Source organism: Pygocentrus nattereri, chromosome 27 (assembly GCF_015220715.1).
Source record: "Pygocentrus nattereri isolate fPygNat1 chromosome 27, fPygNat1.pri, whole genome shotgun sequence".
Lineage (NCBI taxonomy): Eukaryota > Metazoa > Chordata > Actinopteri > Characiformes > Serrasalmidae > Pygocentrus > Pygocentrus nattereri.
Window position 1 is genome coordinate 10,765,073 of NC_051237.1, and position 25,081 is coordinate 10,790,153.

Here is a 25,081-nt window from a genome sequence, read left to right on the forward strand (position 1 = left end):
TAGACCATTAGACACACTGCCTGTCATGAGCATAATATATTTTATTATTGTCCATGAAAATTTGATAAATGAATACTTCATGCACGTTAAAGCATAAACAGGATTGATGTGTGAAGCTTGACAAGCCTATTCAACATTTCACCATCTTCTTCATCAGATTAAATGATTTAATGCCCTGTTAGTCATCCTAATTTTATATGAAGATATTACAAAAAATCATAGAAACCATTAAAAGTTTCTGCTGGTTCCCCGAGGTCTCCAATAGTCACTAATGGTCATTTGTTTTTGTACACAGTTTGAATAGAAAGACCTATAAAACTGGTACAGTATGGCAGTCCAGTCAGGAGGCGGCAGTATTATTCTTTTCGAGGTTTAATGTCTCTGAATCGGTAGAGAAGAAGCAAAAGAAGAAGGAAAGCCTATGAAAAATGAGCCAGCCTCCTAGTGTAAGCAGCCAAACACACAAATACACACACACACACACACTCACTCTCACAAGCCCACTTTACCACAGCATAGTGAAACACTGAGCACACAACACAGTCGGCTAGCATGCCCAGTGTCTGTCAAGCATCTCTGATATTAAGCCTTTAGGTAAAAACCAAGACCCAGACAATGGCAATATAACAATTTCCAGTTTTGATGAAGCGTTTTATTTTCCGCATTGTCCTGCTGAGGGGGTTATTCGATGTCCAACCAGATCAATGAGACGAGGTACGTGGCTAGCTAGCTTGCCGGCTACTGGTGCGTGTATATGTAATGTGTGTGTTGTTGTTTTGCTGGTTGCTTTACAGCTAAACACAATAGCTCAATCAGAAAACTACGAGGTTTTCGCGTTGAAATGAGCAATTAATAGACTGGTATACTGACACGAAGCTGAACTTACTATTCGTCAGCTTCTTATTCGAATGTTACGTTCCACCTTAAATGGTGCAGCAGTTACATTCTGGCGCCTGCTCGGGCAACAGAACATAATTGCTGCACTATTTAAGGTGGAACGAGACATTGGAATAAGAAACACATCGTATCGGTAAACATGTTTGTGTTTGCAGCGCTGCGACGTGTTTGTAATTTCCACAGATAACCAGACAGGCTAAATTGTCCAGTTATTCAGTGATGGTGTTTCGGGCTTAAATAAGGGTTAAAGCAGCTTGTAGTGTCTAACTGAGTTAACCTAGTCTCTGCTACTACAGTTGGTAACTAGGTGAACTTAGCCGGTTAACTCAGGCAGTCAGTAAGTGAAGTCAAAATGCTCTTGGCTGGATTTGAAGCCAGAATTAACCCGTTTCATCCCACCATAAAGCGATTCACACCATCACCCTGTATCGTGTGCTAACTTGTGATGAGAAAACTAAAGTTTTCTTTGACGAAAACCAAAAAGACTGCTGATAGAAATAGCTGTGCTAATGTCTTTATGGGCCAAACGCCAGTTTAACAGTTTATCTGAGATAGAAGTGTGAGTTGTGTTTTGAAGCCGCTTACGTACTTTACACACAAAGGGCAGGAACCATGTGACCTGGTTGAGCTGAAAATGAAGGGTGTGCTTTTCTGTTGCGTGTAAGTTTTGTGTGCGTCTCTCTCTCCTTGATACTTCCAGTGTGATACTCTGGTTTTATTGTTGTTTGTTTTCATAAAAAATGGCTTCAAAAGCTCTATATTGGTCTGTTCCTCACGCTTCTAATCAATTCTCGCCAGTTCAGTTTTGTATTGTCACGTTACTGATCCCACGTACCCTAAACAAAACGTGGGGTCCTAACACTTACGTGCAGTGCCCTCATCAGGCATACTAGCCATCCGAACACACACCATTACAGTTATTTACCAATTCATGACAGTATTTGGAATTTTCAAGTATTTTATTAACAAGCTGTATTGTTAATAAAACTATGCAAATTACATAAAATAAAATAAATGGGTTTATCTAAGATCATTAACTGTACAAACTCATTAACTCTACTTCAGTATTTCACTACTTCAGACCAACCAGATCAACATCTCTGATATTTTTTCCTTATCATATTTAGTATCTCAATTTAGTTTTTGGACAACAATAGGTTGATATGTGTATATATACTCTTGATTGCAATTTGTTTCTTACTAGTTGATAGGACGGGCCTATGGAAGGTCTATGAAAGTGTGCTGTCCAGCAGCACTTTCTCAACGAATAAATTATGTCATATTGTATAGTAGAACGCTGGATAATTATCTCTCTGCAAAGACCCACCTTAGTGTGGTGTACTGTTATAATGATTCTGTAGTATTTGACTGTCTGCTAGTGTATCTGGTGAACATTGTCAGTGCTTATTACTGCTGTGTATATAACGCCAGGAAATAGTCCCAACAGCCACCGGGTCAAATCGGGGAAATCTATGAAAATACACAGACAGCACTTGAAAGTGAAGCTTCAAACACAAAGACAGCATTGTTTTATTTTATAAACTGTCATGTAAAATGCAAATGAAGTCCTACCCATGGACTTGTGTGGGATTATTTATTTAGCCGTAATGACACCGTACAAGTAAAGGTTATGGAACAAGAATGGTTTGTTTGTGGTCTCATCATCATTCATAAAGTTTAACATTCAGTCACTACCCACCTGAAATTTGAGCATGTACTATCTCTGTGAGGATCTCTGTGATATCAGCAGTTCACATTTTGCCTGAGTGTAGAAAAGCTTTCTTGTATATAAATCATCTGATCTTTCTTTCATGGTAATGTCTTCTCTGCTGTTACTTAACAGATGTTTTTTGAGATGAGAAGGATGACCATGCGAGAGGCCGTGAGCATGGCAGACAGAATGACCTAAAAATCAACCCAGAGGGTGTAGCTGGCCCCTGCGCCGCCGCAGCCCTGACGCTGCACCTGCTGCTGCCGCCCGCTCTATCTCCCACGGCCCTTTTAAGGAGATTTATTAGAGCAGAAAATGGCTTCAGCAGGGGAAAATGTTTTCCCATATCAACCAGAGTTTATGCACTTGGCTATAGTAGTGGCACTATTAATAAAAGAACTGTGGGTTTTCCTGAATTATTTAGTAGCAGCACTTGTGGAAAAGCCCTTTCTCATCTTTTGAATGAACAAAGGAAGAAAAGTTCCAGTTTGGCCTTTAATGGAGGATAAGTGACTTGAAAAAGTGATTGTTTGAAGAGATATCAGGTGTTTTTGAGTTGAAGCTAGATCTAATAAGACATTAAAACGGTTGCTCTGTAGTGCAGCTTTAGAAAGCTTGCTGTTTCTTTGCTGCAGGGAGAAGTTATGAAATTCTAAAAAGTATGCAAGATGCTTGCCATTTGGTTTCATCTGGTTCCTTGTTGCCTAATCATCTAAAAAGAACGGAAAAGCATATAAGGCATATATCAAGTTACAAACTGTCTTTTCAAGTGCTCACATGGTCACAAGTGAAGAGGCATACAAGGTTCAGAGCTGGTCCAGACTTGTCAAGATAACAGACAAATGATTGTCAAAGCACAGAACAGGCACATTTTATGTTGATGTTGTAGAGATACATGTCAGTCTAAGTTGATACTTAATAGCCAATTACATTTTCTCTGTCAGAACTGAGTTCCTCCTTCTACTTGTTGTTTATCGTAGGCTACGTTTATTTGACACCTTGTTATGTATTGAACTGTAAATGGATGGATTTTCACTAAAATGGATGTATTGGCTGTGACTTTACAGTGCTTTTAGTATGTGGTTTATGAGCTCCCACGCTGACTGCTGAGGGCGGAGTGTGGGCGCTGGGCGCTGGCCACTCTGTTTTTCCCTGTACCCACCTGGCCATGGGGAACACGGCCACCAAGTTCCGCAAATCGCTGATCAGCGGGGATGAGGCACTGGCCTGCCATCTTTACGAGAACAACCCCCAGTTCAAGGAGGCTCTAGACCCCAATGCCTCTTATGGAGAGGCATACCAGCACAACACGGCAATGCATTATGCCTCACGTCATGCCATGAGCCGCCTTATCAGGTAAGAGCCTGAGCTGGAACAGGGATGAGTCATTTCTAATCTAGGGTGACTTTCCCCAAAGCTCTCTATCATCAAGCCTCAACAATTGTGTTATACAGAAACCTTTAAAAATCATTGAAATTCCTCTAACACTCTTACTGATACTACCATCCTTGCTAACTTATAAAACCAAATACAGCTTTGGAAATCGTTTTTTTTATTCATATTGTGCTTTTACTTTGTGTTAATCTCTCTAGAAGGAATAGATTTGAACCCCTGACAAAAGGATCCTAACACAGTTAACTGCTTAAAAGCAAACAGTTCTTTTTTTCTGCCACACAGTACAGAGGAGGAGTTTTGCTTCCATAGACAGAATTATCATTGAGTGCATGAGCTGGCCCCCAGCAGGCATAGTCTCCAGCTTCTGTGTGATGAGGCAGACACACCAGAAGCCATCATGTGCTTTTGCAGTGCAGTTTAGAGGTGTAGCTGCTGAATGCACCACTGTTTTACATTTTGTTTTCTGCTGAGGGAACTGCAGCCGATGGCTACATGCAGTTCACTAGGGAAGATTTCAATAGCTGGTTGCACCCTCCTGAGAAAATGTCTGTTATAGTAATTACTATCCAAGGCAGCTGGCAACTTATGACTCATTGTCCCTCCTCTTTCCTTGTTCCTACTGAGTGACAGGGCACTTAAAGAGGCCAGGAGGCTTTAGATGACCACATGAGCGGATATAAAGGCTACCTTACAGGCCTCTTATAGGTTCAGGACTGAATGTTTCTTCAATTCAGGATTTAGCATAGGACATAGCTGATGTGTTTTGTAGAGGGTGATAGATAGACTTTTTACATAGAAGGTTAGTGTCTTTTTCTGGTACTTCTGGTTATGATGAAAACACTGCTTATAAGACTTTAATGCGATTGCTGTACTGACTTGTTCCTTGTTGGAAACAAACCCAAGCGGTACACATGCCATCAATAGGCCATTGTGTGCATTTGGCGTATGGTTTTGTTTGTCATTATCTTTAGCTTAGTATTTGTTCTTTAATAACAGTCTTTCTAGTCCTCTTTTGAAAGCAGAGGGTGTTTAAGGGAGAGCTGAGACAGTGCAGCGAATGCAGAGAATTAACGCTGTTTGGCGTTCCATTAACTAATAAAATTCCAGTGCCAGTTCTACACCCCAGACTTCCTGGAATAAAGCGCTGAGTCACTTATACAAAGCGGTCTTGCAGTCAAGCTCTGCGTTCACTCCTGACACTGAAAAGAGTGTAATATACCCCAAGACCTATCAATAATGTAATCTGAGTCTGTTATCAATCACACTGTGGCTTCCAAACTTGATTTACCTGAAAATGATATCAGCCTGGCTTATTATCTCCTGCTATCTTTTTGGCAATGAAGCAGCAAATGCTTCCAGCTAGACAGAGCAGTGTCATGCCATGCTCTCTGTTAATGTGGTTATGATGTCTTCCTAATGCACTCTTGCACATAATGAAATATTGAGCTGTGGGGCTTTGTCCTCTGCCTTTCAAAATAAATGTGATGTGCTGTACATTTCCTAGAAGGGTTAACCATGTTGATGCTGTTCTGATACTTCAGGCCCCTCCTTGCTTGTACAATTGTATGCAAAAGTTAAAACATCCTCTACAGGGAACTCTACAGACTTAAATATGACACTTTTCTGCAAGTTTGGACATTTAAATTTAAATGTTTTTCCCAATACATTAAATTCATCAAGTAAACAGTAATTTTGCATTAAAAAGTTATTTTTCTCTGTAGAGGATGTGCAAACTTATTTTTTCTTAGAAAATAAGCAAAATGTAATTTGACCAGGGTGCCCAAATGTATAACAGAGTTTAAATGCAGAGGTGATGTTGTTTACTGTGTATTTCTGACTTGCATGTCACCTCAGCTGTGCTTCTTAAAGTAAATTTTTACAATCACGTTAATTTGATAAGCATATTCATTCATTCAGGTGTCCCTGTAAGTTGTGCTGTATTTCCCAACCATTTAGTTGATGGTTTCTGAGCTTTTGGCTCTCAGTCCATTTCTGTTCGTTTTTCTTTTAGGTCCTTTCTGTTTTGCAAGGATGGCAACCCCAACAAGCGCAATGTGCACAACGAGACAGCTCTGCACATGTTGTGCATGGGGCCGCATATCCTGCTGGGCGAGGCGGCTCTGCAGCCACGCCTCAGCTGCCCACAACAGGACGAGCAGCGCCGTGCTGAGTGCCTCCAGATGATGCTCAGGTGGACAGGGGCCAAGCTTGACCAGGGCGAGTATGAGCGCGCCAATGTCAATGCTGCTGACAACAAGAAGAGCACCTGCCTGCACTATGCTGCTGCAGCTGGCATGAAGAGCTGTGTGGAGGTACAGGGAAGCTATCAGTATGTGGGGTGTTGTGCTCTAAGCCTCATAGGCACTCAGTAAGGTACACTGTCTGTCTAAAGGGGAAATCTTGTCTACTTATGACCTTAACTAATATTTGATTTTCTTCGAAAAGTATGATTATTAGTTAATATTCCACTGTCTACTGCGTTATTTTCAGGGTAGTGCTCTCTTAAAAAATGTTACAAAGGTTACTTGTGTGTCAGATGTGGTATTGTTTTAGTCATAATAAACCAGGCTAGTCAATTTGAATTTGATGCCAGCAGTATGTTTCAAAAAAGTTGGGACAGTGGCAGCAAAAGAAGGGTAAAGTTGTGTAATGCTAAAAGCACCTGATTGCACACCTCTCAACTAAATATGTCAATTGGCAACAGGTCAGTAACTTGATTGGTTAAAAAAAAAAAGACCATCATAGGGAAGCTGAGTTTTTCCGAAGTAGACATGGGGAGGAGTTCACCACTCTGTGAAAGACTGCATGGTCAAATAACGTGACAATTCAAGAACAATGTTTTTCTATGTATTTCAGTAGTAGAAATCACTCAATTCTGAAAATTATTGTCTGTGAGCACAGTTGGACATCCACTGCAAGTTTTAACTTGCATCCACAAATGCAAGTTAAAACTTTACTATGCAAAGAAGAAAACATATATCTAGAAACGCTGCCACCTTCTCTGGGCCTGAGCTCATTCAAGAAGGACACAGGCAAAGTGGAAATGTGTCCTGTGGTCCAATGAATCAAAATTTAAGGTTCTTTTAGGAAAACGTGGATGTCGTGTTCTCCGGGCTAAAGAGGAGAGGGACCATCTTGCTTGTTCTAAGTGCACAGTGCAAAAGCCAACATCTGTGATGGTATGGGGTGCATTAGTGCATGTGGCATGGGTGACTTGCACATCTGTGAAGGCACCATTAATGCAGAACGATTGGAGCAATGTATGATGCCATCCATACAATGTATTTTTCAGGGAAGGTCTGGCTTAATTCAAAAAGGCAATGTTAAACCACATTCTATATGTATTACAGCAAGAGCTGTAATAGTATTATGTAATAGTAATATGTAAAAGCTGTAATAGTATTTACAGCAAGATGGCTCCATAGTAAAAGAATCCTGATGCTGTCTGCAGTCCGGAACTTTCACCTATTGAAAACATTTTTTGTATTATGACATGAAAATATGACAAAGGGCACTCTGAACTCTGAGCAGATGAAATCCTATATCAAGCAAGAACAGGAAAATGTTCCAGTTTTAAAACTACAGCAGTCGGTCTTCTCAGTTCCCAAACATTTACAGTGTTGTTAAAAGAAGAGGTAATGAAACGCAGGTAAACATTCCCCATCCCAGCTTTTTTTAAATGTGTTGGTGGAATCAAATTCAAAGTGGCTGAATATTATTCAAAAAACAATTAAATTTATCAGTTTGAACATTTGATATTTTGTCTATTTTCAATTAAATATAGGGTTTACACATCATTGCATTCTGTTTTTGTTTACATTGTGCACAGCATCCCAACTTTTTTGATAACACAGCTTGATGTCCCCAAAAGTTTCCAAACTTTTGAAAAACAAGGACAACCCACTTCTGTAATGTTAATTTCTGCTAGTGCACCTGTGATTCTAGTAGAGTTTTAGCACCAAGCCAATGGTGGTCACTGTTTTTTTTTTTTTGATCAATCTACATTAAACTCATTTGAAAAAATATTCCTTGTTTTATTTAAAACTTACAACAGGCATATTGACATATTTTACCTACATTGACTCTTTTAGTAAAGAGCTTTGGAACAGAACTGCTACAGCTATTTGTAACATCTGGCTGAACCTTTAATTAATATTGGTCAGGCTACCACTCATACTCAGTCAGTGATGTATCTAATACTTCCAGAAGGCCTATAGTGGTGCTTTTGTCACAAAATTGGTCCTGTGTATTTTGAATCAAAATGTGATTGATTTGATTGTGTCATATTCATACTTATGTTAGTTAACATCAAAGTTTATCAAACAATGCAGAAGATGCAAATTCAGTCTCATGTGGACTATATGAAGAGACATTGATGGATCACTTCTGTGTTGCTTAGCTGTTGGTGAAGAGTGAGGCAGACCTGTTTGTGGAAAACGAGGAGCATCAGACTCCATGTGACTGTGCAGAGAAACAGCATCATAAGGAGCTGGCCCTCAGTCTGGAGTCTCAGATGGTCTTTTCTCAAGACCCTGGAGCTCAGGAGATCGAGGCAGAGTATGCTGCCCTGGACCGCAGAGAGGTGTGCTGCATCCTTAATGTTTTCTCTTTGTTATTTCCAGGAGTGTTTTTTTCTTTCAGTGTAGTTTCGAAACCTGTCCGATTGGTCTAGCAGCAGTAGTGAATTTGGAGGGCGTAAGTGGAATTTTGTTGAGAACACAATGAAAGCATTTATTCTGGTCAGATTTATGCCGCACTTGTGATGGCAGCTAGAGACTGACGATAGCATTGTTTAATGTCTGAGACACAACATAAACAGTGTTTTTTTATTTAACTTTTTATTAAACTTCTTGAACAGTCTCTGCATCTTTCTGCTCTATATCTCTCCTCTCTCTCTCCGTAGCCATATGAGGGCCTAAATCTTCAGGACCTACGGAGGCTGAAGGACATGCTGATAGTGGAGACAGCCGACATGCTGCAGGCTCCTCTCTTCACAGCTGAGGCTCTTCTGAGAGCCCATGGTATGCTCTAGCTCTAGCTCTTTATAGGAAGTGCCTGGTGTGCCTGCTTGTGAGTATCTAGATCATCAAAGGCATGAATGTTCATGTAATCCTGACAATGTGATGTATGTCAAAACATTAAAACAAAAATGCAGAAGAGATTTGGTGCAGTTGCATATAGCCAGACATTCCTTAACAAACCAAAATATTGTTATGAACAGAATGCATTATGTGTACATTATTTACATGTAGACATACAGTACTATGTACTTTGCACATTGTAAGGTTTACAGGTATGAGTGTGTGTGTGTGTGTCTGAGTGAGTAATGGTAGGAATGCATGTTTTATTTTATTTTATCATTTTATATTTATTTTATCTTATTCTCTGCATGTGAAAGTCTGTTTGATACTGTGCTCTGTGCGCTCCTGTAACCAAAACCAAATTTCTTGTATGCCTTGCATACCTGGCCAATAAAGCTTGATTCTTATTCTGATGTCAAAGTTATGGACCACCCTTCATTTATTTTCAAGATTTTAAGTTTTTCAAGGATTTTTTGGGGGATTTTTTTCCACAGTATCTGTATCAATATTCAGTTTGTTGAAAATTGGCATGTTCCATTTTTGCAGTCTTTTTTGTTGTCTTCTAATAGTGGAAGGATGGGCAAACACCTGTGGATTTTTCAGATCTGAAGCAAGAATAGGGCTTGATTTTTCTCCTCTCTCTCAAAGATGAAAGATTTAAGTACTGTTTGTCTGATGGTGACAGTTTTGGTGGTTTACTAGGTGGTCTACTCCTAAGTGGTTATTAAGAGTCTCTATACCTTTTACTAAATATTTGAGCTTTGAATTCCATTATAAGATGAGATATGAATATACTTATAGCTCGATCACAAAGCTAAAGGAGTATAAGGAGTGAAGTACAAAGATATATTTTAAACTATGAAAAAAGAAATGTCCCAGGCCAGCAACTTAGATAATAAATGCATTTTACTGAAGATACATGTTTTTGATTAACAGGCATGCTAAGAAAATAAACATACTGTGAGGCTTGCTGAATGTGATATGAATCAAAATAGGTGGTCTGGTAATATGTCTCTAATCTGTCTTTATTTTTAAAGTTTGCCAGATGTTATAATTTGTGGGAGAATGAAGGAAGAATCTAAGGGAAGTGACACTCACCTTGTTTTTTCTGTGACTCCTTATGTGGCAGACTGGGACAGAGAGAAGCTTCTGGAGGCCTGGATGTCTAATGCAGAGAACTGCTGTCAGCGCTCTGGTGTGCAGATGCCCACCCCTCCACCCAGTGGCTACAATGCTTGGGACACGCTACCGTCCCCCAGGACGCCCCGCACCACCCGCTCCACACTTACCTCTCCCGATGAGATAAGCCTGTCACCTGCAGAAGAGGGACTGGCCCCGGTGAGTCTGTAGGCCAGGGCGATGGATAACATCAGCTTTTAACAATGATCTGCTTAAGTGTTTTACACTCATCTACTAGGCTGTACATCCATGATGAGTGAAATCTGTTGAGGTTGTTTCCAAAGCTGTTTTCCATACACAAAGTGTACATTTTTATTAAATTAAAATGTGTTTGTCAATAATATTAGTTTTTTTCCTCCTGCCAGTGTGGAATTTGTATGTGCAGTATTTCTGTTTTTGAAGAGCCTGTGGACATGCCATGTGGGCATGAGTTCTGCCGGGCATGCTGGGAAGGGTGAGTGTCTAAAACCAATTTGTTTAAAACTACACTTTGGATCACAAATATTGGTTTTCTCTATTCAGGTGTCTAGGTCAGCAGATGTCCACTGCATCTTTCTTTCCCAGGTTTAAAAAAGACTTAGCTTGCTTTCTGTTTTGTCAGGTTTTTGAATGTGAAAATCCAGGAGGGGGATGCGCATAATATCTTTTGTCCAGCCTATGATTGCTTCCAACTGGTTCCAGTAGAGGTCATAGAGAGTGTAGTTTCCAGGGAGATGGATAAACGCTACCTGCAGTTCGACATTAAGGTACCGCTGAAGTCTGCAGAAAATGACTTCATTTCTGCCATAAGAAAAAAAAATGCTTGGCATCTGCTGTCCATTAACTTTAATTCACTTATTATTAACTTTTATTTCAATGAAAACATTTTGCAGACACTAAGCTGTAAATTCGGCCCAGTCCCATTGTGTTATGTGCAGATGGAATGTCCATATTATTTTATGATGTCTTTCTTTTTGCATTTCCATTTACAGGCTTTTGTGGATAACAACCCAGCTATCCGCTGGTGTCCTGTGGCGAGGTGTGAGAGAGCAGTTCGTCTCTCCAGACCTGGCACTGCTGCCACAGATGCCCTCAGCTTCCCTCTCCTCTCAGCTCCTGCTGTTGACTGTGGAAAGAGCCACCTCTTCTGCTGGTAAGTGCCTCAGCCAATTATGTTAGCCACTTGTTTATTTGTTTGCATGTTTATCATTGTATTTCTAAACAGAGAAATTAAAATTTTTTGGTAATTATAGATATCAAATGCAGTTTTTATGCATATTTCCATCTGTCCAAAAATATGTTTTCTGTTAATTTGTGGCTGCGTTTTCCAGGGAGTGTCTTGGTGAGGCTCATGAACCATGTGACTGCCAGACATGGAAAATGTGGCTGCAGAAAGTCTCTGAGATGAAGCCAGAAGAACGTAAGATGTTAAGAGCATTCCAACACAAATATTCCTGAATGCAGTGTCTATAATAATGTTGATTAGTCTGTCATTTGGTCCACATATGCCAACTCTTTTCTGCTGCTTCTGATATGACACATTTTAGCAGTTCTATGTGTTTATTGGTATATTCAGCAGATAAAAAATGACATAATAATTTCTGATCCTTATTGGATAGTGGCTGGAGTAAGTGAAGCTTATGAAGATGCTGCCAACTGCCTGTGGTTACTCACCAACTCCAAACCATGTGCCAACTGCAAGTCCCCTATCCAGAAAAATGAGGGCTGCAATCACATGCAATGTGCCAAGGTCAGTGGCATGCAACTGATAGGTCCTGAATGAATACCAGTGTGGTGGCCATTCACACCAAATCTACCTACTACACTGCTGATACTATACAGATACGCTGTAGTCTGCTTCTGGAAGTCAGAAGCTACACAGTGGTGCACCTAAGTAACTGGACAGTGGCAGTTTTGATTTTGGTATGGGATTCTTGCACATGGGATATAAAATGAAATCATGACTTTGAGGTTAATTCCAGAATAATATTTTGTATGTTGGGTGAGAGATGGCGTTTTTATATCTGGAGTCTGCTACTGTCATCTCTCAATATGAATACCAAAGATGCATCAGTTCTATCATGAGGCTGAAAAATCTGAATAATTAGAGACATACCCAAAATGCGTATCTGTTTAGATAGATATAGCTGTAGACATATCTGTTTGGCACTATTGGCTGTTCACTGGTACATTAGAAAGTAAAAATGCACTAATGATTTTTGCAAAAATGATCTAGCAGACCACAAGATAGCACAGTGGGGCAAATATTCGCTCAACATTCAGTCCTGTGCAAGTCTTAGACAACCTGAGAAAACTGTATTTACAGCTAACAAACAAACCATTTAAAAAAAACGTTTAAAAAAAACTACAAATGTTTATATATGTAGAATATATCCAGTCAGTATTCTTGCCCAGGGGATAGTAGTGTGTGTGTGTGTGTGTGTGTGTGTGTGTGTATCAGCTGGGCAGTGTCTCTTCCATAATGTGCTGTGTGTGTGAGATGCTAAAGAGCTGTTTTGACGTCAGAGGCAGGTGCCTGAATAAAAGCTTATGTAGAGGCTGCAGCCTCCCTGTTATTTCCCTAATGAAGGCTTAACTCGGACTTTGAGTGACAGGCGGCGAGACGGGGGAGGGGAAAGCTATTCACAGAATCCTCTTGCTGATGGGAAAGAAGATGGCAAACACTCGCAAAATGAAAGTTAAATGCATGTTGGGTTGAGCACATTTATTAATATTCAAGGACAGGGAGAGCTGTGTGCTGAAACTGAAGCCTCCATTGTGCTCATGATGGTTGTTGAGGCATTTGAAAAGGCTTTTACAGCTGTTTTTTAATTTGAATTTTATCTTCAATGTGACAGTTTTTTGTTCTGTTATACCTAGGTAGCACCTTACAAGTGATTTGGCCAATTTTAGCTCATCATGGGAATTCTTCACTCAGTGTGGTAGGCCTGAAATGAATCTAAGTGATGAGAAGATTGAAGGTTGTCTGCTCCCTTGGCTTTCTCTTGTGCATTAGGAATTCAGTATTGGGCTGTGTTGGTTTGGGCTTCATGAAGACCATTTACTTGTGTGTTACAGGAATGCGCTATGGTTTCTTCTTAATGATATTGATTTAGCCTTTATGGTTTGAGGCCTAGTGATTTGAAGGGTTTTGCTGGTGCTCTGAGACACATGATTTGAACATGTGAGAAAAGCAGCTCTCTGCAGTATATGAAGAGCACTGCAGCCTTGCTGGACATTGTGGAGCACTGGCTTTACCTGTGGAGAAACAAATGCTTTTGTTGCTTGGAAACGGGAGGACATTTTGGACTGAAGAGCATTGATTAGATCTTTTGAAAGATTATGCTGCTGCTTTTGTGCTGTGAATCAAGGGCACACTTAGGACCGTTGAAGGGTTTGTAAAGGATCGAGACCCGGACCACAGCAGATGCTGTTCTGACGACAGCATTTGTTTTTCAAAAGCACTGCAGCATTAAGGTCATCTTAATTTACAAAGCACTTTGTACTGCTTTCAGGAGGCTAGGCTCAAATTTTAATTTGAGTATAAATGTAAATGAATAAATAATTGATGCATGGCATGAGTGGGAGTGATACCGGTATACAGATTTGACTATATCATTGATGGATAAGGTAAAAAATGGTGAACCTCAAACAGACCCACCCTCAGGACAATTTCAACGTGAACTCCCAAAAGCTTCAATCATTCTTATAAACTCAACAAAAAGGGCAGCATGGAATTTATGCTTAATTTATTAACGTCTACATTTACATGATTATATAACAATAATAACATTAATAATAATAACAATTTCATTATTATTCATTTTGTTTGGAGCTGTAACTTTTGAATATGTTAATTATAGATTTTTTTTGTATTGCTAATTATTTTGATAAGAATAACAAATGCTTGAGATGTTTTTCTTTTTTGTTTTATTATCATAACACATTACTTTATAAATTCTGCTTATTCACTTTGCCTTTTAAAAAACCTAACTAAAATGCAGAGAGATAATAAAAAAAGGCCTGATAATTAATGACCTTTAAAGCAAAATTGCATTACAATGCTAAACTGTGGACCCTGCCCAGTTTGGTGTGTCAGACATTATTGAATATATTCGAAAAGCAGTAAGAGGTACAGTACAGCTAAGGTAACCACAATTTAAAATTGGGAATTTTTGCTGCTAGTTTGAAGTAATGCTTGTTGCTCCTTGAAGTAAACAGACAGGATAAACACAAATTGCACACCTCACTTGGCCCTAATCTTTGTAACAGTAGAAAACACTTTCTCTGTCTTTAGTGTAAATATGACTTCTGCTGGATTTGTCTGGAGGAGTGGAAGAAACACAGTTCCTCTACTGGAGGTTACTACCGCTGCACCCGCTACGAGGTCATCCAGCAGGTGGAGGAGCAGTCCAAGGAGATGACGGTGGAGGTAGTATACACAGTGCACTACACATAAAACATTTAAGGCTTATTTTTGCTTTTTATGATGGAGCTGACCTAGCCACAAATACAGTACTGTGTAAAAGTCAGGACTATGCTATTCCTTCTTTAATTTCTATTTAAAAAAAGCCATGAAGTACAAGTAATTCATTTTCACCATCAGGGGAAACGAGCAGAAACATATATTTAACAGAAATTAGACTTAAGTCTCCACAACTGTATCTAATATGTCATATTGCAGCTTCCTTTCTTTTAGAGAGATTTGCTTTCAGTTTTTCAAAGAAATCTGCAGGTATATTTTTCCATCTTTCGATTGTAAACACCGCTTAGAGTTTAGTTGCATTTCCTGCTTTTTGTAGTCCAAGTAATCTTATTTACTCACCTGATGTCTCCGATTTGTGGTTTTATTGTTCCTTGTCTTCATCTTGACAGCGACACAATGCTGTCACATTAGAGGAATGGACAAAAACACCTGTGGATTTTTTTCCACTGTACTGTTTATCTGATGGTGAAAGTTTTGGTGGTCTACCAGGTCTTGCATGGTTAAGATTCCCATTTCCTCTCCTTTTTTCTTTTTTTTTGCTTTTCATCATTCAAGTGCATTATGTGTATATATTATTTACACTTAAATGTGCGTTTAGCCATTTTATTTGCACATGAGAGAGAAACATAGCATAGCATTGCATAGCAGATAAGGTGTGTTTAGGTAGTTGCTTGTTGGGAGTACACAGCATTCTTTAAGTCTAAGGGAGAGTTAAAGTGGTAGTAGTGTGCACAAAAGTAGAGGGGATGTTATGGATAATTTTCATATACTTACTGTTGGAGACTTGTGTCATTTTGTCACTGGAAAAATATAATCTGAAAAATGAATAAAATGGATATAATGGCATTTTGACAGCAAAAGGCTGGTCTCTTACTTTTGCACAGTATTATATGTTTCTAGAAGTAAGCACTGGATTACATATAAAAAATCCACTTTGAAATTGACTGTTTTTTTAGATGCATACACTAGTGCTGCTACTAGTGTCGTTGTCTACTAGAATCATTGCTGTTTGCTTCGGTCTTCACAGGCAGAAAAGAAGCATAAGAGCTTTCAGGAACTCGACCGCTTCATGCACTACTACACTCGGTACAAGAACCACGAACACAGTTACCAAGTGAGTACTTCAGCCTGAGTTAGATTGGTTGTGCAGCTGTTGAGGTGGTTGTCACTGACAAAACTTTCTTTGATAAATTGCCAGTTGGAGCAGCGCCTCCTAAAAACGGCCAAAGAGAAGATGGAGCAGCTGAGTAAGGCCTTCATCAGCCGTAAGTCACAGTCAGACTTCAGGGGCATCAAACTGTGCACTGTGGTCCTCTTACACACCGATTTACATAATTCAAATCAAATATTTGTGTCTAGGGTTCTGTAAGGTACAATATCCTTTTTTTCTTGCTCTCCAGGAGAGGGCACTCCACCTGACACCATGTTCATTGAAGATGGGGTTCAAGAACTTCTCAAGACCCGACGCATCCTTAAGTGCTCTTATCCCTATGGTTTCTTTTTAGAACCCAAAAGCACAAAGAAAGAAATATTTGAACTTATGCAGGTAAGTGTTTGTAGCTGTCTGACCAGCTGCTTTCATATGAATCTGACAGTTTTTTATTGTTTGCTTTTTCTGTTTTTCTGTTTTCATGCAATATTTCTCCATCAAAGTTCTCCAATGTTCTCTTCTTTTCTCTCTGTCTTCTCAGACTGACTTGGAGATGGTGACAGAGGACCTTGCCCAGAAGGTGAACAGGCCTTACCTCCGCACCCCTCGCCATAAGATAATCAGTGCTGCATGCCTCATCCAGCAGAAGAGACGAGAATTCCTGGCTTCAGTTGCGCGTGGTGTGGCCCCCAACGACTCCCCCGAGGCACCACGCCGAAGGTGAGTACTGAAGGCTTGCACTGCCCACTCCATAGCCTTTCCTCTTCCTTTACTTTTATCAGCAGATGGAACAATGAAATGAACGTTCTGCCAGTTCTCACCTTTTATTAAATGTCATGACTGAGTGAACATTTAGCCCACTGAAGCAGTTTGCAGATCTATTCAAATTCTAGTCATGTTTTAGGATGTAATCTAAGAAAGTTTGAACAAAGTTTCCCTTTGTTTTGAAAAGTAGATGTAAATATATCACCCCTTCTTTGTTTCAGTTTTGCAGGTGGAACGTGGGATTGGGAGTATCTAGGATTTGCCTCTCCTGAGGTGCGAAAACTGCTGTGTAAACCATTTCTGCTGGGTAACTGCTGTTGCTAAGCTAAAATAAGCTAACTAGGATGCAAAAAGCTTGAGTGGCAGTGCCAGTTGCGTGTCTTTTTATGAGGTGCTTGGTGCTGCTGTTAGCATCAGTAGGTCACTGTGTCTCATTCTGTGTCTGAAGATGCTGAGGGATCACTCAGTACTGGGAGGGAGGGAACACAGTGAGAACTTTGACAGTACAGGAGACCAGCAGCAGGTACCACAGAAAACACCATCTACCCTCTGGTGGAATAAAAGGAAAACAAGTGTATTTTCCATTCATTTTAATATAAATTACATTTATTCACCACATTCCCAGAATAATCCCATCCACATTTTCCCAGTATTCCTCAATTAGTATTTATTTCCCAATACAAGAACACAGTTGCAAAGTTGTTGGTCACCTTGTTAAGCTGAATGAAAATTATAAGACAGTTCAGTTTGGACATTTAATTGGATTGGATACCAGTTAACTGGTATCTCCTGGTGTCAGTTACAAGCATGAATGAGCACCTTCAAGCCAGAAAGATCGGATCTAAGCAAAAAATCTGAACTGAGCAATGGGGGTTGTAATGTAACAGCTGCCTGCGCGGGCCATCATGATGAAAAATGAGACTTTCAGAGCAAGATAACAATCTCCATTCCAAAGAAGTTGGGGCAGTAGGAAAAATGCAAATAAATACAAAAAGCAGAATTCCACTGTGACCCATATTTAAACAACAGCAGTACAAAGACAAGATATTTAATGTTCTCTTTTAGTTTCATTATTTTTGTAAATGTACGTTCTTCCTGAAATTGATACTTTCTAAAAAAAACTGGGACAGTGGCAATTTAAGACTACAAACATGATTAAATATTTAGAAAACATTCTAAAAGAGGTGATATAATCATGTAGAATCATGCTTAGGTGTAAATGTAGCACATAGGTAAGGCTTAGTCCTTAGGACAGGTAGAGGCTTGCCACTTGAAAATGCATCATCAGATAGTTCACCTGTTTAAGAATAACATTCCTCAGCAAGGATTTTAGGTATTTCACCCTGTGTAATGCATAGTATCAAAAAATCCAAAAGGAAATCCAGAAGAATCCCTGTGCATAAAAAGCAATGTCAAGAACTACAGCTTGTATGGTTGTGACCTTAGATCCCTCAGAATTCAAGGCATGGAATACTTTGACAAAAATTTGTCAATAAAAACGGCTTGTCACTGCATCCACAAATACAAATTAAGAGTGTACTGTGCACAGGTGAAGCAGTATGACAACAACATCTACAAATACTGCTGACTTCTTCCGGGTTTGCACTGATCTGAAATGGACTGATGCACACTGGTACTGTGGTCCAAGGCAGAAGTCTTGTGAGACTAGGCCATCACTATACCCCCACTTCTTACCTAGTTCCTTATAACCCTTAATTTTGATTTAGCTGCAGTCACTTTCGTACTATGGACTAGTTATTTTACATTAACTAGATCATTATAAACATGCACTCTGCTTTGGCTTGCCTTCAGCATTATCCAAATCTGCCATACTGTGTGGTCTGAATGTACTCTGTCTCATACCATCAAATTAGATTGTTTATTTTTATTATACCTTTTCATTTGCTTGTCAGTGGTCGAGCAGCAGTCAACATTTTAGAGCCGTCTTGTCTTTTCTGTTGCCTAAACATTGGTAAACATTTCTATTAATTATACTTCTTTATGACTGTAGATGGTACCGATGATCTGGTGGCATTTGCAGATGTTAAATGTTTAATATAATAGTTAAACAGTTTATATTATGAATATGAATGTAAATGCATCCTTCAGCCAGTTTATACACATTTTTTTTCTCTGTTTGACTCGATGTGGCCCATTAAATTGTCTTTAAGAGGCAATAATAACTGTCTTTAGATTAAAAACAATTTGTGTGTGCTCTTGGTGCAGGAGTACTCAGACTTCCAGTATAGACGGAGGCACAGGCAGCGGAGGAGAGGGGACCTACTCAGCTTACATAGTCTCCGCAGCAACACCCCTGAACCCGGCGACCCCAATGCCAGCACTTTAGGTACCCTGATCCCACATCTCAATGGCTTTTTGTCGATGCAGAGCCAAATGTTAAGAGGTTCCCTTTGTTGTATGAAAATGAAATGAGTTTGTGTTTCACAGATCCTCAAGAAGGAAGTGGATCAAGGAGATATGATGTGACCACGGTGAGTTTAACCACTGCTTCCATTGTTGTGTAACTGAGGTTTACTGAAGCGTGCATGAAATACATCTCTTTATTACTTCATATTATTTGAAGAACTCTAAAGCATGTAATAAGTATGAGCCATCTCTGTCAAAGCATTTAAAATGAAGAAAACTCAATGTATCATAGCCATTCAGCTAAAAATAATCAACATCAACTTGAAATCAGAATGGGTCTTTCTACCTTGTTAGCTCATATACCCATGGTGGGTGTAAACAAATATATAGATGCAATGTGCTTAATATTACCAAGTATATGAGCTAACAAGGTAGAAAGACCCATTCTGATTTCATATATATATATATATGTATATATATGTGTGTGTGTGTGTATATATATATATATATATATATATATACACACACACATTTTAGTGCACAGTTACTGTTTGTTTGCTGAAGTTAACAAATTACGGCAAATGTTATGTCACATTTTACATTTCATGTTTATTTTATTTATGTTAAAGTCAGCAAATAAATAGAAATTTTGCACTAAAATTAGCATGAACATGCCTGATTTCCTGTACAGGATATGTTCATTTATTTTCACAATGTAACTTGTAATTTGACCGGGTTTTTCAAACTTTTGCATATTGCTTAACTTCCATGTTTTTGTTTTGAACAAAATAATCTGTTGAAAGTTATTTAGGTTGGTGCATTCTTATCTGTATAACTGAGAGTTTTCTGTACCAGACCTATAACTACAGTGGTTGTAACAGAAATCTCTATTTTGGGGCAGGCTCTCGGCTCATTGGATGAAGATGACCCAAACATCCTTCTGGCTATCCAGCTGTCCCTGCAGGAGTCTGGGCTGGCCTTGGACTCAGAGCCCCAGGATGTGCTCAGCTCTGACGCCTGTTTGGGGGCCATCGGTTCCTCACTGCCTTCCAGACTAGAGCCTGTCCCTCACACTGTGGAGCTTCCCCGCGCTTCGCTCAGCAGCTCAGAGCTGTTGGAGCTGGGGGACAGCCTAATGAGGCTGGGCAACATCAGCAGCCAGTACATGCCTGCCAACCTGCACTCCTACACTGATGGCCCAGGTCTGGACCCCACTGCAAATGCTAACCTGCTTGGCAACATCATGGCCTGGTTCCATGACATGAATCCCCAGAATATTGCATTGATCCCCTCAGCCAATGCAGACGCTAGTCCTGATCCGCCTGCTTCTGACGAGGCACTGAAACTGCCCCCCCAACCACAGGAGGGGGATAGTGGGGTAGAAAAACCTGAACAGAGTCTTCACTTTCTAGTTAAGGAAAATGAGGACCTGGAGAGGCCGAGCCTTTTGGAGCTGGAGTGTGTGGACAGTTCAGACTTGCCCAAGACAGATGCAGACTTGGAAGAGTTGCACTACAGTGTAGACCTTGGTAGCACTGCTCCTCACGAGAGTGACTGTGACTCCCATCCACAGCCCACTGAGCTCTCCTCAGAATGGGAGGAACAAGAGCATCTGGTCTGAGGAAAGAGGCTAATGCAGCTCCTTAACCTGAGTGCTCTTAATGTGGCCAAACACTATATATAGGATCAATTATTGTGATGGATACAGGAAAGGAAGTGTTCGTGCCATGTGGTTAAACAGCATGTCTGTGGACTCTGTGGAGGCTGATTAAAGGAATACTCCAGTGTTTTTCGACCTACTCTCTATTGGGTTAAATCTCTTTGCTTCAGCACCTGCCCATTGATGTAATAAGTCAGTTATTCAAGTAAACAGATTTTCTGTCCTTTGATTAAGTGCAGGGAAACATGTCAAAATTGCTGTCCATGGTAAGTGACAGATGTGGCAGAGACTAGGTTGAAAAACACTTCCTTTTTCCTTTATATAATACAGGTAAAGGAAAACATTTGAGATAAAATAAGAAAGAATGAGGAGAACGCTGCAGATGCTGAAGGTCTAAGTCTTATGAGAAAAAAAAACCCTGTTCAGGGTTGCTGTTTAAACTTTAGTGGTACCAGAAAAATAAGATACTTTTCTAAAAGCAAATCCTTTAAAGGCTATAACGAAAGGAAAGTGAATGATGCTTCTGCTCTTTTATTTATGTATTTATTTTTCAAAAGGAGAAAAAAATGAGCTCATGCATAAATGTGAAAGACTTTAATTGAAATAAGTTTCTGATGTCTTTAAAATTTAAGATGCAGTTTGCACAATCAAGTCCTGCATTGATCTCAGTAATCATTACTGAGATCATAATACATTCTCACACCATAATTCTTGTTTGCTTCAAGCATTTACTTCAGCACACAGACCTATTGCATTTTCTTTAAAGACAGTTTTGCCTCAAATGATCTAAACCCACATTCTGAACAGTGCCTCAGAGGCATTCCGGTGATTACATTGTGCCTACTTTTGCTAAGAACTAAGTATATATCCTAGGTCATCCATCCCAAAAGGGTTGACTGCTAAACATTATTAAACATTTATTACTGTACTGTACAGTACTAGAAATTGCATAATGTAAAGTTGAAGTCCTTTCTAAACTTGCCACAAGAGGCCACTAGAGCTCAACGAGAAGGGCTGGCCAGGGCTTAAGAGACTAAAGCAGAAGAAAGCTTGCTTTTTTTTCTATACATGCTTTTTCAGTTGTATATTTGTATGCAAACATTTGGGCACCCCAGGTGAAATTACATGTTTTGTAATTTGTAGTGAAAATAAGTACACATCTCTACTCTTCAAGGAACACACTTCTGCACATTTAATAAACAATTACTATTTGCTGAAAGTATTTGAGAAAAAAAGAACACAAAATATTTTTAGATTTTATGTTTAATTTTTTTCCAGTTTGTTAAACTCAATTCTAGCAAATAGAAATTGTTTACTATAATTTGCAGAGAAAAATGTTTCCTGTAACACATTTTCACTTAGAAAATAAACAAGACAATCAAAAAAATTTCATTTGACTGACGGTGTTCAAACTTTTTGCATACCTCTGTATCATTCAGTGTGCCTTTTTATGTCCTTCACCTACAAATTTGTGTTGCCACATTTATGTTTTATTTATAGTTTCTGTCACCTCTCATTGTAAGGAATGCATTCAGTTAATGAAATGTAAAGAGACTGCATTTTTTGTCAGACCAGACTTTTACAATCAAAGCATTTTTCAGAAACATTTTGTATCTTCATGGACCTACCTGATGTTAAGTCATTGCTTGGATTTCTTATACACTAAATTGTCTCCTGTGTAGATGGATTGCATACTCTAAAATACAAAGTTAGAGGTTGGCAAATGAGAGCTTTGTTTTTATGACTAAAGTGTCATACAGTGCCATCTACATATATTGGCAGCTGTGGTAAACTTGAGCAAACAGGGCTGTAAAAATTCTGTATCTTTTTGTTCTTATTATCTTATCTTTTGTTCAAAATATTAACAAAAATATAGCCTTTATTTAAAGTACAGTTATTTAAAGAAAAATCTTAAATCTTGCCATGAAACAAATATTTTTCTTGAATCTGTATGTGCCACAATTATGCAGCCTCACTTTGCAAAGATAACAGCTGTGAATCTGTAATGTCTAATAAGACTGAAGAACACATGGCAAGTGATCTAAAACCATTCCTCCATACAGGATCTCAGATACCTCCAAGCCCACTTTAGGCTTCTTTGCTTTCTGGTTGTTCTTAATGTCCATGATACCATGTCTCTAAACAAGTTGGCCAGTGCCATTGGAAGAAAAATAGCCCCACAGCATTACAGATCCACCACCACCATACTACACAGTAGGGATGGGGTACTTTTCTACATGGCTATTTTGCATCTACACCAGACTCACCTCTACTGTTTCTTGCCAAAACCCTGTTTTGGTCTCATCTGATCATAGACCATGGTCCCACTGAAAGTTCCAGTATTGTCTGGCAAACTTGCTTTGAATTTTTTGGTCCTTGACACCAGAGGCTTCCTTCTGGCAACCTTCCCACACAACCTAACCAATCTAACTCTGAGACCTAACCAATATCTGCAGATCCCCAGCTGTGATCCTTGGAGATTCTTTGGCCACTCAAACCATCCTGTTAATTATTGCTCTGATACTGGAAATTGGTATTTTCATGTTTAGCTACATTCTTGTAGCCCTTTCCTGATTTGTGTAGTTCAACAACCTTTTGTCACAAATTATTCCTGTATTCTTTGGTCTTTCTCATAGTGATGGATGTCTAAGGGAGTTTGGCCTGTGTACTGTCAAATATTTATACTGTGGTGTAGCAGGAAGTCACAGCTGACCATTTGAATGTTCTAAACACTCAGGTGAACTTCAGAACATGAATTAACAATGGGAATATACTTCAATGAGATTTCACTCATAAGAGCTTCTAGGAGTGGCAACAATTGTGGTACACATAGATTTGAGAAAAATATTTATTCCAGAGAAGATTTTTTTTTCAATTATTTCAAATATTCAGATAAAGATAAACATTTTGTTAATATTTTGAATCACAAATGAAAAGGATAAGCTACAAATAATGTTTGTATAGCATGTTATGATTACCAGGAGTGCTAATGTTTGTAGAGGCCCTGTATATAAATACCAGGGTTTTTTTTAAAACCAGGATTAATTTTAGTGCTATCAGATCAGACATTTTCATTTGTTGTAATGATTCCCAAAACCTAAATCAGGTTTAAACTCCATGTTGATTGGACATAGTCTGTTCAGAACAACCTGCAGTTTTGAAAGTTAAGAAACTAAAAGCAAACAGATTTTATGAAATGTCTTGCGTAAATCAGTGTGTGGCCTATATGACGGGTATCATTTCAGGTTGTAGATCTGGTAGTTCCTGTGCTTTGTTTTAAGTTATGAGTGACAGACCCTGTGTCCTAAAGAGAATGTCATGATGGTACATTGATGATGACCCAACTATTTGTTTGCGTTTTTCTGCGCTTTAACTGTTAAACTCCAACCTTCTTCCTCAAAAACATTTTTTTTCACTTTTCCAGTTTATTAAATTATTTTTTGGGACTTATGTGCTTCTAAACTAAGATACAGCCCAAAATAACTTTATATTGGCTTCCAGGAGGGCGAGGGGACTGCAGTTGCTGATTCAAAAAGGGTCTCCTGTATGGTTTTGAAAACCACATGCATGAAAATCTCATATTAGGTTATTATGAATTATAAAAACATATTTGAAGACATTACGAAACATTCATAATAACAAAACTCTTTGCTAAGCTTGATGTACTAACTTCAATTGCCTGTGTTCCTCTGTCTGAGCAGGAAGAAAGGGGGAGGTAATGATATACATAAACACATCTGTAACAACCATAAGACATGTAACATTCAGAAGAACGTATAACAAAAGGTTATATCTTGCGTGTGTTTTTGTTTGTTATATGGTCTTAATAGTGGTTGGGAGTAATAGCACAACTGCTGTAAAATGCTGTGTTGCTGCAATAGTGATATATCCCAACAGTATTTCAGATATATGAAGGCTATTTTGCTGTGTGGTTCTATGCCCTGTCTGCAGTGTATCTTACTTTTGAAGCACCCATTTTAAGTAAATATTCAAACATCAACTTAAAAAATAAATATTGTAAAACCTGAAAACTAGGAGGGGAATTATGATAAACAGGCTACTATTCCTTTAATGGTATAAGACCGTTTTAATTTCTTTTTAAATGAAAAGATGAGGTAACCATTAATTTTGAACTATCATTTGCACTTTCAGAGACTGTACCAGTAATTGAAAGCTTCAGTAAAGGTTTACTCAGATTAAAAGACTAAGTGAATGGCGTCTCCTTTGTGTTCATGTGATAATTATGAATTGATATTGAATTGAGTTTCACTTGTACTTCGCATTACACTGTATGAAATACTGATAATGTAACTTGAAATGACACTTGCATTTGGATTGTTTAGGCCCCCTGAGTCCTCATCGGCATCTGCTAGTGGCCCAAATGGAAACGGAGGCTTTTATTTTGAAGGCT

At 39.0% G+C, this 25,081-nt stretch overlaps 1 protein-coding gene across 2 annotated transcripts; it reads left to right on the forward strand.

Annotated features, from left to right (window-relative positions):
* The first annotated feature begins 473 nt into the window (after window positions 1–473).
* On the forward strand, window positions 474–24,874 carry ankib1a (ankyrin repeat and IBR domain containing 1a). Of its 2 annotated transcripts, XM_017696417.2 has the most exons (21): window positions 475–714; window positions 3,676–3,964; window positions 6,015–6,315; window positions 8,403–8,585; window positions 8,907–9,024; window positions 10,214–10,422; window positions 10,629–10,717; window positions 10,865–11,009; window positions 11,235–11,395; window positions 11,574–11,662; window positions 11,862–11,992; window positions 14,540–14,674; window positions 15,756–15,842; window positions 15,927–15,993; window positions 16,129–16,274; window positions 16,420–16,598; window positions 16,865–16,916; window positions 17,092–17,166; window positions 18,870–18,990; window positions 19,092–19,135; window positions 19,912–24,874. In XM_017696417.2, the coding sequence occupies exons 2-21, from the start codon at window positions 3,777–3,779 to the stop codon at window positions 20,629–20,631; spliced, it is 3,240 nt and encodes a 1,079-aa protein (XP_017551906.1). In that variant the 5' UTR covers window positions 475–714; window positions 3,676–3,776; the 3' UTR covers window positions 20,632–24,874. The 2 variants fall into 2 exon arrangements, with proteins under 2 accessions (XP_017551951.1, XP_017551906.1); XM_017696462.2 differs by lacking the exon at window positions 17,092–17,166 and having other exon boundaries at window positions 474–714.
* The last annotated feature ends 207 nt before the right edge of the window (window positions 24,875–25,081 follow it).

Excerpts from the sequence above, each read along its gene's own strand:
- ankib1a (XM_017696417.2), top strand. The coding sequence starts at position 3,777 with ATGGGGAACACGGCCACCAAGTTCCGCAAATCGCTGATCAGCGGGGAT. Across the intron at positions 15,994-16,128 it reads GAGTAAGGCCTTCATCAGCC|GAGAGGGCACTCCACCTGAC; the intron begins GTAAGTCACAGT and ends CTTGCTCTCCAG. Across the intron at positions 16,599-16,864 it reads CCCGAGGCACCACGCCGAAG|TTTTGCAGGTGGAACGTGGG; the intron begins GTGAGTACTGAA and ends TCTTTGTTTCAG.